Source organism: Gymnoscopelus microlampas (assembly GCF_963454915.1).
Source record: "Gymnoscopelus microlampas genome assembly, chromosome: 19".
Taxonomy (NCBI): Eukaryota; Metazoa; Chordata; class Actinopteri; order Myctophiformes; family Myctophidae; genus Gymnoscopelus; species Gymnoscopelus microlampas.
The window spans coordinates 32,102,375-32,116,619 of NC_139956.1; the positions used below are offsets into that span (position 1 = coordinate 32,102,375).

Sequence of the window (14,245 nt, forward strand, 5' to 3'; positions counted from 1 at the left end):
TTTCGTGGGTTGAATAATGGTTAGGACGACGCCATCTACCGGCCATAGGGTGGAATAGCTAAAACTGTGCTGTAACGGTGTAACCAAGCTCTCTCACTTCAAGGACCCTGGATGGCAGTGTTAATTTTGTCGACTAAGACTAAAAGACTTAAGGTTTTGATATTTAGTCGACTAGACTAGACTAAGACTAAACAATTTTCAGAAGACTAAAATAGGACTAAAACTAAATGGTGTGTTATTCAAAAGACTAAGACTAAATCCAAATTTGCTGTCAAAATTAACACTGCTGGATGGACCCCCATAACTCTGAGAGGGTACAAATGGAACCAAATGCGGGTCCATTTGGTTCCATTTGTACACTCCCAGGGGTTACAGATCTGTAAAGGGTCCATTTGGAACCCCCTCGGCTGTGTGTGTGTGTGTGTGTGTGTGTGTGTGTGTGTGTGTGTGTGTGTGTGTGTGTGTGTGTGTGTGTGTGTGTGTGTGTGTGTGTGTGTGTGTGTGTGTGGTGTGTGTGTGCGTGCGTGCGTGCGTGCGTGCGTGCGTGTGTGCGTGCGCGCGTGTGTGTCTTTCTCTCATAGCAAAGTTGTTATACATTACATGAATGTGGTTTTAATTTAATGGTGGGTCTCTCTCTTTTTCTCTCTCTCTCTCTTTCTCTCTCACTCGCGCGCGCGCGCACACACACACACACACACACACACACACACACACACACACACACACACACACACACACACACACACACACACACACACACACACACACACACGCGCACGCACGCACACACACGCCCTGTGTTCTCACTAAGACAATTGGTGTTCATATATGGACACACAGTATCCACAAACACATCCATAAAATGTGATATAAATGTTAAATACCAGTACCAGCACTGGATTATAGAGCAACGCACATGCTTCTTGTAAAAAAAAAAATACATACCGGTATATAATATATATTATATTATACAATATATTATTACTTATATCTGATCTGTCACTGCACTTGTCTCATCTGTCATCAAATAGGCCAATGGTTCTCAACATGATGTGGTGATGTGTGTGGTGGGGGGGACCATTACTGCATCAAAAGTAGGCTAATCAACAAAACTATGCACTATGTTTGATCTATGCACGAACAACACATGCAGTGGTGTAAAGTAACTAAGTAGGCTACATGTAGCCTACTCAAAGTAGCCTATAGGCTACTTAACTACAATTTTGGGGTATTTTTTACTTTATACGGGAATATTTCCGTTTTTCAGTAGCCTACTTTACTCCACTATATGTCTCAGCGGCAAATATTGTACTTTTACTCCACTACAATTAGGCTATATTTGAAAACTTACTAGTTACTAGTTACTTTGTAGATTTTGATTATTATTACAAAACATACATTAATGATTAACCACTTCAGCCCTACATTGCGCTGCTATATGCAACGCATTGTGAGCTTGTAGATCTGCTATTTAAAAAAATATTTTTAATACATTTTATACATTTTAATATTGTTAAATGGGACATTCTGCATAATGAGACTTTCTACTTTTGGTGCTTGAAGTATATTCTGATGCTAATAGGCCTACATTTGTACTTTAATCAAGTACATTTTGAATACCAGACGTTTACTTGTAATAGAGTATTTCTGCATTGTAGCATTGATACTTTCACATAAGTAAAAATGTGAATAGCCTACTTCTTCCACCACTGGGTTCTTGAGGGGATCTCTGATGCAATCGAGGTGTAACTTCAAAGCGTGCCGCTGCCGCATTCCCCGCATGGATTTCCATAATGAAATAGCTTATGGAAGTCAGTTAACGCCTAAATAAATAGGCTAGAGTCATCACATATGCAATAGCGTGCATGCAAATTCTACTGAAATGGTTCATATGGTAAATCATATACCATTTTAGGTTTGGAATGGCTCTGGTCTTCATGAATCTATTAAAAAGCCTTAGGAAAATCGTGTTTTAGCCGTTTTGGTTTATATGACCCATATATTTGAAATGTCGTACCTGTTAATTGGTCCGCCAATTAACAGATACGCCAACTGAAAGTCGTATTTTTATAGAAAATGCAGGGCATTGAAAAGCCGCACGTCGCCATTTTGGCTCTGCGTGTGCAGTTGCCTCCCTGGCGATGCCTATTCTATCAGTGGTGGGAAAAGTACTCAATTTTTTTTTACATGAGTGTATATATCAATACTGCAGTGTAGAAATACTTTGTACAAGTAACAGTCCGGTAATCGCAATTTCCTTTGTAAAAGCACAAAAGTATTGGTATCAATGTAGCTACTTAAAGTAGGCTACCAGTAGAAAGTCATTATGCAGATTGCAGAATGTCCCATTTCACAAGTTTTCAAATGTATAAACATCTTTTGAAAATAGCAGATCTACAAGCTCACAATGCCTTGCATCGCGATGCATTGTGAGTTAGATCTGCTATTTTCAAATGGCCGAAATGTATATAGGGCTGAAGTGGTTAATGTATGTTTTGTAATAATAATCAAAATCTACAAAGTAACTAGTAACTAACGTTTTCAAATACTTGTAGTGGAGCAAAAGTACTATATTTGCCTTTGAGGTGTAGTGGAGTAGAAGTTAAAGTACTGACAATTTAAATACTCCAGTCCAGTCGTAGCCTACTTGAGTACATGCACTGGTTACTATCCACCACTGCATTCTCCAGAGCGCCAACACTGCCCTCTGCCGGCCAAAGTCACAGAGCCAAAATGGCGGCGGAGAGAGAGAGTGGTCCTGATGCTGCGAGGATACAGCGATGCAGGAGGATGTAAACTACCTAAACCGTGCCGGAATCCACTCTGTTGGCGCAGTCTCTGTGGCGCAATGGAATAGCGCGCTGGACTTCTAATCCAGAGGCTCCGGGTTCGAGTCCCGGCAGAGATGGGTCACTCTGCATGCCACATGGCAGACCTGCGGTACTTTTTGTAGCTATATATATAAAATGTAAAAAATGCATGTAGGATTTTAACGGTAGCTATATTGATGATGATCATTTGGAATCACCATCCCAAATTCAGGGTCTGCAGCTGTTATTGACATAACTGAATAGAAACAAGCAGCACATTTCAGATTGGTCTTTATTAATTACACAGTCCTACATCAAATTATGTTTTGGATATCGAGAATACATGAATTCCATATAGTGCTGTACCATATATATATATATATATATATATATATATATATATATATATATATATATATATATATATATATATATATATACACACACACACACACACACACACACACACACACACACACACACACACACACACACACACACACACACACCACACACACACACACACACACACACACACACACACACACACACACATGCATGTACCGCATGTGTATATATGTCACATGCATGGTACCTATTCCTCCAGTACTGTATGGAATTCATGTATATGCAGGATCCTGCAGCTATAAATAACCATTTTGTAGTGGGTTGCCTTAAGAGCCATTGCACCTATTTGAATGAATATAATAGGCTACAATGTCACTCAAGCTATATGTGGCTGTCCAAAAACAATGGCAAGATATGGAAATAAATATACACTTAAATATCAGCAATTACATTATGTTCACCAATGGCAGTCCAGCTCTTTGGGCGACATGTTAAAAATAGACGTACACTTAAACCCCATGCATCCCTATTGTGGAGAAAGCTTTCACTGAAAATAGCCGATCGACAACCTCACTAGCCTCGGAGACCCAGCCTTTTTTTTTGTTTCAAAAGAAAAACCTCACAGCTGCGTCGCGTTGTGAGCTTGTCGATCGGCTATTTTCTTTTTTTTAGGGTTTAAGTGGTTAAAAACCTTATCTGTCACTTTCAGAACCAAGTTTTGCTCCAGACAGTTATGGCAAGGCTCGACGTTGGCCACAAGAGGGCGCTCCGAACTCATTCCAGTCATCTGTGGTGGGCAGAACAGAGGAACAAACCAACCATCCTCCTCCTGAGCTCAGACAGTTATCATGGGACAAGACAAGATAAACTATACACGTGGTTCTCAACCTTTTCAGGCCGCGACCCCCAAAATAATCATATTTGAACTGGGGACCCCCCACCCTGACAGGCACTTAATGTAGGACTTATCTCTCTCTATCTGCCTCAATTTCTGCCTCTTTCTTCTATTATTTGACAATTTGGCCAATGTTTGATTACTCTTGATGCAGTAATGGACTTTTTCTCTGCCTGCTGCTTTCTCTTTTTCTGGTATCATAAAGGTCTTAAAAGTCCTTAAATTGTCACTTCACTGTCATCTGGGGACCCCCCCCCCCAATCATGTGGGGACCCACCTGGGGTTGAGAACCACCATTATAATTTATGTTTAAAAAAAAATATATATATTCATATTTGTATTATTATTATTTGTATTATTATTATTATTTTCATTTCTTTTTTATTTGAGCAAAAACAGATAGTACTGTAATAAACATCTGTCCTCCTGTGCAAGCTGTTAGACAGGCTGTAATGATACTACATCCTACATCTCCAAGCACGCAGTGACCATGAAGATTTTATGACAAACACAGTCCTGAACACAAAATGTGTAACGACATCATATGCTTCTGTGCGTTTTGTATATGTGCCTGTATTCAAGAGAATCAGATGAGGGAGGGGGGGAAAGGAAAAAAGGGGGCAGTGCTGTGGTGCTCTGACGTGAGAGAGAGAGAGAGAGAGAGAGAGAGAGAGAGAGAGAGAGAGAGAGAGAGAGAGAGAGAGAGAGAGAGAGGGTGCGAGAGAGAGAGAGAGAGAGAGAGAGAGAGAGAGAGAGAGAGAGAGAGAGAGAGAGAGAGAGAGAGAGAGGAATGCGCCTCTAATGAGAAACCAGACCAGAGGACAGACAGCAGCTAAAGGACAGGAGAAGGAAAAAACACAGAGAAATGCTCTGAAACGCCCCAATTAACGGAAAAACCGACGCGTCAGGATTATCACCGTCGTTACTATTGATATCCTATTATTATTGCATTGATGGGCTGTTATTAACGTGGTGGTTTTGATGCTGTCCTCACGGAGATCTGGAGATCTAACGGACTTATTACTGGTCGGTTGAACCAACCATGCAGAGGCTGCTGCTGCTGAGTTTGGCGTTGACTTTTCAAACTGGTAAGTGGACAAATAAAACCAATGGCTCTGATTTCACCCCGAGAGAGAGAGAGAGAGAGAGAGAGAGAGAGAGAGAGAGGGGGGGGTCACTGTAGATCACTGTAGATCACTTAGAGAGAGCGTACTGGTAGGCTACAGATGATCTGATGCGACCAAAAGAACCCGCAACTAACGGTGACCGACCGTTATAGTTTAACTCAGAGTGAGTGTACAAATGGGACCGTTAAACGATCCCATTTTGTACACTCACCCTGAGTTAAACTAACACTGAGGATTTCTACTGTGTAGACTTTATGTTCTTTTAGGCTACAGATGTTTTTTGTTTTTTTAAACACAATTTGTAATTAATTACACATTTTACAGATTTTTTTTTACTGTGTACCTAGACTTTATGTTCTTTTACAGATTTGTTTTGCTCATTATTTTTTAGACACATTTTTACATTAATTACACATTTTACAGATTTATTTTTTTACTGTGTAGACTTTGTTCTTTTACAGAAAAGAAAAAAAAGGGAAAAAACCCAAACGTTATTCAAGCATAATTCATTCCCCCTATCATGTTTGATGTCGAGGGACGCGCACGGTGCGTGCGCGCGCGCGTCCCTTCCATAGAATGTGTCCTACATAGACCGCAGCAGCAGTAATGGATCACTTCATGTGGATGTGTGCTCGCGCACGTGCACGCGCGTCCGTGTGTAAGTCCACTGTCATTATGCACCGCAGTAATGGATCACCACCACCACAGTATATATAAAGTGTGTGAGGCGAGTGTTGCGACTCTGATGTGTTTTTTGTGTGTGTGTGTGTGTGTGTGTGTGTGTGTGTGTGTGTGTGTGTGTGTGTGTGTGTGTGTGAGTGTGTGTGTGTGTGTGTGTGTGCGCGTGTGCGCACGCGCCTTTCACGTGAAACGTGCACAAGGCCAGTGTGAGTGTGTGTGCCCGCCTTGATGACCTTTGCGTATCAGGCATACAGAGAGAGAGAGACATACCAGAATAGCAGTGGTGTGTGTGTGTGTGTGTGTGTGTGTGTGTGTGTGTGTGTGTGTGTGTGTGTGTGTGTGTGTGTGTGTGTGTGTGTGTGTGTGTGTGTGTGTGTGTGCGTGTGTGTGTGTTTTCCCTTCACATGGAACAGCCATGGTGAGGAGCTGAGGACGTGAGATGAATGACAGCGATTTGACCGGGCGGCTGTTCTGTTCTATATGCTGCTAGCAGCACTCCTATTGCATCTGAATGGCTTGTCATTCACTGTGACCACAGCTACCATCCCCATGTAGTGATGCTGTAGTGATAGGCAGCCCTCTCTCTCTCTCTCTCTGCACAGTACACACACACACACACACACACACGCACACACACTCGCAAACGCACAAACACACACGCCAAGGCCACCCTTTCCGCTCCCCTTCGCGTGCATCCATGATGCCATGGTGAAAATGTTCACCCTTCATTGTTGCATTGCACTGTATAATTCACAGTAGTGCAGCAGCATAAAGGAATCACGTGCATGGGGGAGCGCTAGGCTGGCCCGCCTCCCCGGTACCTGTGTGTGTGTGGGGCTGGGGGTGTGTGGGGGGGGGGCCAGGTGGGCTATTGGCTTATGTTAATCATCAAGGCCGTTGCTAGGAGACGGGAGGAGAGAGAGGGGGGGGGGGGGGGGTCGGGAGCTGTAGGAGAAGGGAGGAGAAGAGAGGAGAGTATAGCGGGCGACTGTAATTTTTCCAAGCTACCTGTTTGATCGCAGCATATCTGTGGCGTACCCTCCCATCGCATTGTCTACTACCCCCATGTGTGGCAAGAGAGCTGTGTGTGTGTGTGTGTGTGCATGCGTGCGTGCGTGCGTGCGTGCGTGTGTGCGTGCGTGTGTGTGTGTGTGTGTGTGTGTGTGTGTGTGTGTGTGTGTGTGTGTGCGTCTGTGCACGGCAGGCTGGCTCGCGCGAATGCGCGCACGTGCACGCCTCCCTGACCAGGCAGCGGACTACTTTATCATATAGGTGGGGGGGGGGGGGGGGCGTGTACTGGAAAGGTATGGAGAGAGAGGATGATGTCACCATGTCTGCCGTCCTTTGTACGGCGCTCTGCCGCCTCGCTCGCTCGCCCGCCCGCCCCCCCTCCACCTCAGCATCCATCCACCCTGTGTGTGTGTGTAGTGCAGTCGGAGCGCCGACCAGCAGCCTCATGTTATCAGCTGTTAACCAGTCTCATACTTCTTGATGCTGAGATGCTTGTTGCTAGCCGAGGGCGTCTGTATTATTCGTCGACAAGACAGCTTGTAGCCTTTTTAAAACGAAAACACCGCTGGATGCGTGGATGCACACACGCACACACACACACAGACACATGTTATGGGCGCAGCACGCTATGGCGATCGCCACAACAGTGCTGTACAAGTATGCATGTAGACGCCGGTTTGTCCATTACGACGACCCCTCGTCAGTGTCACATGCTGCTCTGTTTGTCCACTCTGCTCCATAAACCGTCCACATGACTGGTCAGGTGCACGCACACACACACATGCACGAACACACACACACATGCACACACACACACACACACACACGCACACGCACACGCACACGCACACGCACACGCACACACACACACACACACACACACACACACACACACACACACACACACACACACACACAGAACACAGAACACACATACGTATACTCTATGAAAACCACACACACACACGCACACACACACACACACACACGTCACTTTACGTACATGTGCGAAAGCCATGTGTTTCCATTGTCTGTTGCACTGCCACCATTGTATAATCCATTATTGGTCCCAGTGGGGACTGGGACTCTGGCTCTCACACAGAACGATATTGCTCTCAAAGGCTTTTCCGAGGACAAGATTAGCACGTGAGCAAATGGGGCTGCGTCTTGCTCCGTGAGATTTAAAAAATGGTGAAATACGCGTGGGTCTTAAATGTTGCGTTTAGCATCTGACTGCGGAGAAAATAAATCTCACCAGCAGTGACTTAGAAAAAGAAGTTCCTCGTCCAGAAGGAGATTTTTGCCGGTGATTATGTTTAAATTAACATGCCACATTCATGTTCCATATTTTGGGGCGGTACCATTCAAAACAGAGTCTAGACTGTATCCGCTTTCAAGACACAAAGCGTTGATCCACAGGCTGTAATTTGCAGGTGAGTTATTAACTGCCGATGCCGAACGACTACATGGTCATTAGCAAATTAACAGTTTAGTTCATTTGATTCGGTCGTTGTTATTTTCTACATTCAACACACACACAGCACACAGCCTTCGCTACAGCGTAACCACGTATCCTTTTAGTATCGCTATTGGATTGATTGATTAAGTATCCCTAGCTTGTATCTACACAGTGACCCGGTAATAAGTCCCAAGTAAACGGCACCATTAACGGGAGCTGTTAAACGTTACTGCGGGATCAATCATGGCGTTAACACCTCTCCTCTTAACTTCCCATAATGATCAGGAGAAGAATGTCCAGGTTAGCCCGCGGACGCGCACCGCTGCACCTCTGATGCCTCTACCTAGCCTGGATGTCAGGCTGAAGTGCTGACTCTAACAAAGCCCCCCTGCCCCGGCGCAGGTGCGCTGCCATTTGTCAGCTTCTGTCCTTTCGTTCGGAAAGGAGGACATTGCCCGGACACCATACTGACCATCCGGTGGCCGAGTTCAGCTCAGTATTAATACAGCAGTGGTTTTTGACCCTTTTTCATATCAAGCAAGGTCCATTGTTTATTCGGCATTTGAGCCACGGACCATCGTTTGATGAGATTTTAGACTCTCAGACCCAAAACGTTGTTTGATAAGATTTTGTCCACAATTCCATGCTGTGTTGATGTTGGTACCATTAGGAGAGACAACAGGCAAACGTTGATCAACATAACAATTCTTCTACATTCTCCAATTGTGCAGACTTCTTGTAAATGAAGTAAGGCAGATGATTAACAATAATTTAACTCTTGAGAGCGTAAAATTACGCTCTCAAGAGTTAAAGATCTACCCAATAAGAGTGCATTTGGTTACCAACTCTCCATCATTTTAGCTGGGGACCACCTGGAACCCCCTCAAGGACCATTGGTGGTCCCCGGACCACTGGTTGAGAATACAGGATCTAAACCTGTTTCGTCAGATTAGAACAAAAAAAAACGTTTAGAGAGATTTCAAGGGTACAGTCTGGGTTAGATGGGGGTGTGCCCATGAAATACAGTGGTTTAACCAGTTGTGAGATTGTATAGATCTGCTATTTTCACAGAATATTCGTCCCAGAACAGGAACGCACCGGTTCATGTGGTTCAAGATGTGAGTGCGTAGTAAATATTAGGGGTCCAGAGTGATGTACCTACAGAAACATAATGGTTCTTATATGGTTCTTTAAAAGGCTATATGGTTCCACAAAGAATCATCAACTACTAAAGAAGCATTTGATCTAGTGAATGGTTCTTAATTTTCCTTGTCTAGTTCTAGAGAACCTTTTTTTTGTTCTTTGAGGAACCTTTGAACTCTTAAACCATGTCTCAATAGGCAGACGTTCATCGAAAATCGCAGATCTACAAGATCTACAAGCTCACAACGCGTGTAGATCTGCGATTTTAGACAAACACATTTCAGCCGGTTGATGCCCTGGTTCATCCAGGGCATCACTCTGAAGAACCAGTTTTGGTTCCAGTTGACACCTTTATTTTTCTGTGTGTATTGTCATGGTAGCTCTCTAAGCAGACGTTCCTGCGCCCTAGGTCTGAGTATCTACTCTGCACGTGTGTACGCCGAGGCATAGGAGGACAATGAATCTCATTTTAATTTCCATCAAAGTGGGCACGACGCAGACGGATCAATAAAACACGAATTCGGCTGGCTGCTTTTACGGGATCTTGAATGAAGCCTGTTTCCCGAAAAGCATCTCTATAATTGAGATCAGCCCACGCACTGCAAAGCGATCACAGATACCCAGTTGTTAAAGCCCAATCTGGGAATCAGGCCCATAATGTTTTAATGTACATCAGTTCCTGTTGTTTGTTTCCTCATCATCAGTACCCCATTCAATCAACGGATTTCTTGGCGTTTCTCTCCCTGGCAGCCGGCAGATGTTTTGTCAAACCTGTGACAATGTTGATCGCATCTCTCAGTTGATATCGTCTCATGTCGGGTGGAAACCTCGCTATGTCCAAAACCGTTACTTTTCAGGATTCAAATTCAAAAGCAGCAAAAGTAGGAGATCTACAAGCTCGAAACGCGGCGCGAATCTGCTACTTTTGATGCTGTAGTGTGATGCTGTAGTGTGATCAAGGAGGGCGTTAATTTACGTAAACAATATGTCAGTTAAACCCATTATGGCCTGAGGCCGATTCTACAAAATGTCTTCTAAATCCTAACAGTTTTTTGAAAAAAAACTATATTGCTACATCAGTGGTTCTCAAACTTTTTCATATAAAGGACCCCCAAAAATGATATGTATTTGGCCGCGGACCCCCATCTCAAAATATTTTTGTTCCAGGGACCCCCATGAAGCAAAGATTTGAGTTACAAATGTTCGCTTTAAATATATATATCGTCAAAGATTTGCGCAAATGTTCACGATTTTTCTAAAATAGCAGATCTACAAGCTCGTAGTGCGGCACTCTGTGCCACGCTATGAGCTTGTAGATCTGCTATTTTTGAATAGCCAAAGAAATCTAAAATGACACAGATGCGTTAGGGCTAGGGTTGAATGGGTTAAGGGGGCAACTCTCCGGTCCACCAGTGTCCATGTGCACTAACCCATTATCAACAATTGTCTTGGACAGACTATTTTTGTTTTTGCGTGCCCCCCTTATGCAGAGTCCTTCAAGCAAGAGGGGAGAGCACTTCATCACATCTGACTGAATCCATTGGCCTTGTTTTGTCAAAAATCTGCACAGCCAGCCACACACTGCTGAGAGTAACAGTTTTGGGGGGTGTAATGGAGGGGGAGGGGGGCGGGGGTGGGAGGGCGGAAAACAAAAGTTGTTTTCTGGAGAGAAGTGGGGTGAGGAGGTGAGGAAGGAGGTGGCGTGGTGGTGTGTGTGTGTGTGTGTGTGTGTGTGTGTGTGTGTGTGTGTGTGTGTGTGTGTGTGTGTGTGTGTGTGTGTGTGTGTGTGTGGGGAGGGGGGGTCCCTCCCAGACAGGTGGATGAAGCCACGAGGCCGAGAGTGATTAGACTTAATTTTTTTTTCTTATTATTATATATCATATATTATAATCGTTATTATTAATTTGCTTATTTATTATTATAATTTGCTAATTTATTATTATTATTATTATTATTATTATTATTATTATTATTATTATTATTATTATTATTATTAATAATAATAATTTGCTCGTTTATTATTATTATTAATTTGCTTATTTATTATTATTATTGTTAATTTGCTAATTTTTTATTATTGTTATTATTATATTTTTTTCAGGGGACAGCAGTGGGTTGGGGGATGGTTGAAGAAAAGAAAAGAGAACCAAGTTTTAAGGAGAGAGAGAGAGAGGGCGAGAGAGAGACCGAGGCAGGGAGGAGTGTTTGGGGGCCAGGGGACATTAGAAAGGGACTATTACTCAGGCCTGACTGCTCTCTCAGTGGGGACAGTGAAGCCGCCTCATTCAGACGGAGCTATACGCACAGAGAGAGAGAGAGAGAGAGAGAGAGGAGAGTTCAAAGGCTGTACGCTGGAATCACAGCGTCTTTTAACCCACATCTGAGGTGCCAGGACGGAGCTCCGCTCCGCTCCGGGGGCTTCTAGCATGGCGCCCCAGCAGCCCACACCACATTAATTGGCATTAATCGCCTTCTGCCGACAACTACCCGCTCCCTGCATGTATGGCTTCTCTTTTTCTGCGTCTTTTTCTGTGTTTTCTCTCCAGCACCGCCCTTTTTCGTTTTCTCTTCTCCTCCTCCCTCTGGCTCTCTCTCTCTCTCTCTCTCTCTCTCTCTGTTCAATTTTCCAACATTTTTTTCCTGCTAGCTAAACCTGATCCCCCCCTCCTCCTCCTCCTCCCCCCTCTCTCTGTTTCTGTCCCCTCTTAGACGTTTTTTTGTCCTTTCAACCCCCCCCCTTCCCCACCCCTTCTCTCTTTCCATGTACCTCTCTCTCTCTCTCTCTCTCTCTCTCTCTCGCTCTCTCGCTCTCTGTAATAAGTTCCAGATGTGGTTCTTGCATTCCTCCAGTCAGCGGAGGGAGAAAAAGAAAGGAGAAGAAGGAGACGGGAGGGAGGGGGGGAGGGGCCGGTGGGGGCACATGAATTAAAACAGGGAGCACATGATGAGGAAGAGGAGCCGTGTACTGTAGAGAGAGAGACACACACACACACACACACACGCACGCACGCACGCACGCACGCACACACAAAACACACACACACACACACACACACACACACACACACACACACACACACACACACACACACACACGCACACGCACACGCACACGCACACATACCAACACACACACACACACATACACACACACAGAGAGAAGCAAACTTAAGCAAACACTGGAACACGCGTGTGTGCACAGCCGGGCGCGCGCACACACACACACACACACACACACACACACACACACACACACACACACACACACACACACACACACACACACACACACACACACACGCACACACACACAGTTGATGCGACTCATTGCTGTTTGGGGTAGGGGGGAAGTAGGCGGGGGGGGTCTCTAACCTCAAAAGTTTCGGGACATTCTACTCTCCTCCCTCTTGAATTCCCCCCCCCCCCCCCCCCACACACCCCCCACGCCACACATGCACCCCCCCCCCCCCCCGTATCTCCAGTGCTTCCAGCCCACTCCTCCCCATCCCCATCCCCATCCCCCGGCCCCGGCCCCTCCCCCTGCAGGAATGTGGCTGATGCTGCTGATGATGTCACTTCGTTTCTCTCGCTGCTCCCGACTTTCTCTGACAGACTCCAGGAGGACGACAGAGCAGAGAGAGAAGGGGGGGAGAGAGAGACAGAGAGACAGGGAGAGAGAGAGAGAGAGCAAGACAGACAAGGAGAGAGAGACAGCAAGACAGACGGGAGAGAGAGAGAGAGAGAGAGAGAGAAAGAGAGAGAGAGAGAGAGAGAGAGAGAGATGTGTCTTCCTTCGCACTAACAACATTACAGTCGGCCGTCCAGCTAATCAGCTTACAGTGACTACGGCACAAACCGCTCTGCCACCACTGTCATATAGCCTGTGTGCGCGCGTGTGTGTGTGTGTGTGTGTGTGTGTGTGTGTGTGTGTGCGACCGTGCGCGCGTGTGTGCATCTGTGTGTGTGTGTGTGTGTGTGTGTGTGTGTGTGTGTGTGTGGCGGGGGTGGCATTTAAGTGAGAGGAGCCTCTTCTCTTGGTAAGGGCTATCAACAGCTTCCTAACAAGCCAATCAGAATATTCTGCAGTGGCATCAAACTCCCGCTTTTCAACTGGCCTGGTATAGATGCGTGTTAGTGCATCGGGACAGATTTGGGGGCCAAGGGCTTTATATGCCACAACACAAAAAAAGAGGGCCGTCTTCTTCATGTTGAAAACGTCACCCTCGCTCTTACTGGTGTACAACGCTAAGCCAGTGTTTACAGCGTGGCCCCATTCAGTCGCCTATAATGTCATTGGTTCTCAAAGTGGGGTCCGTAGGGGGGTACCAGGGGGTCCCTAGCGATACTTTGGCTATATTCAAAAATAGCAGATGTGCAAGCTCATGGCGCGGCACTCGGTGCTGCGCTATGAGCTTGTATATCTGCTATTTTTGAAAAATCCCTGGCAAAAAAATAGTTTTTTTATGCCACGGCCAGTAGGGGGGGGGGGGGTCCGCAGCCAAATACATATCATTTTGGGGGTCCTTGACATGAAAAAGTTGACAACCACTGGCCTATATAGTCCTGACTCCTTTTATTTGCTTCTTCTAGCGCAGGCCTCTTCCTGGAAGTCAGACGTTGTTGTTGGTGGTGTTGGTGGTGAAGGGGTGGGGGGTCCTATGTATGTATATCACCTTGCAGAGTGGGAGGTCAAGGCCCAGGCTTTTATTGGACGGTTTGTGACAGACAACGTCGCAAAGAAGCTACATCCCAATAAAACTGAGATTGGAGC

At 45.3% G+C, this 14,245-nt stretch overlaps 1 protein-coding gene across 2 annotated transcripts in view; it reads left to right on the forward strand.

Moving 5' to 3' along the window:
• The first annotated feature begins 4,868 nt into the window (after window positions 1-4,868).
• kirrel1a (kirre like nephrin family adhesion molecule 1a) overlaps window positions 4,869-14,245 on the forward strand; it is a 52,415-nt gene continuing 43,038 nt past the window's right edge. For both annotated transcript variants that reach the window (XM_084042777.1, XM_084042778.1), the window contains exon 1: window positions 4,869-5,141. In XM_084042777.1, the coding sequence (XP_083898903.1) occupies window positions 5,096-5,141 (46 nt within the window). In that variant the 5' untranslated portion in view covers window positions 4,869-5,095. The remainder of the gene's footprint in view (window positions 5,142-14,245) is intronic.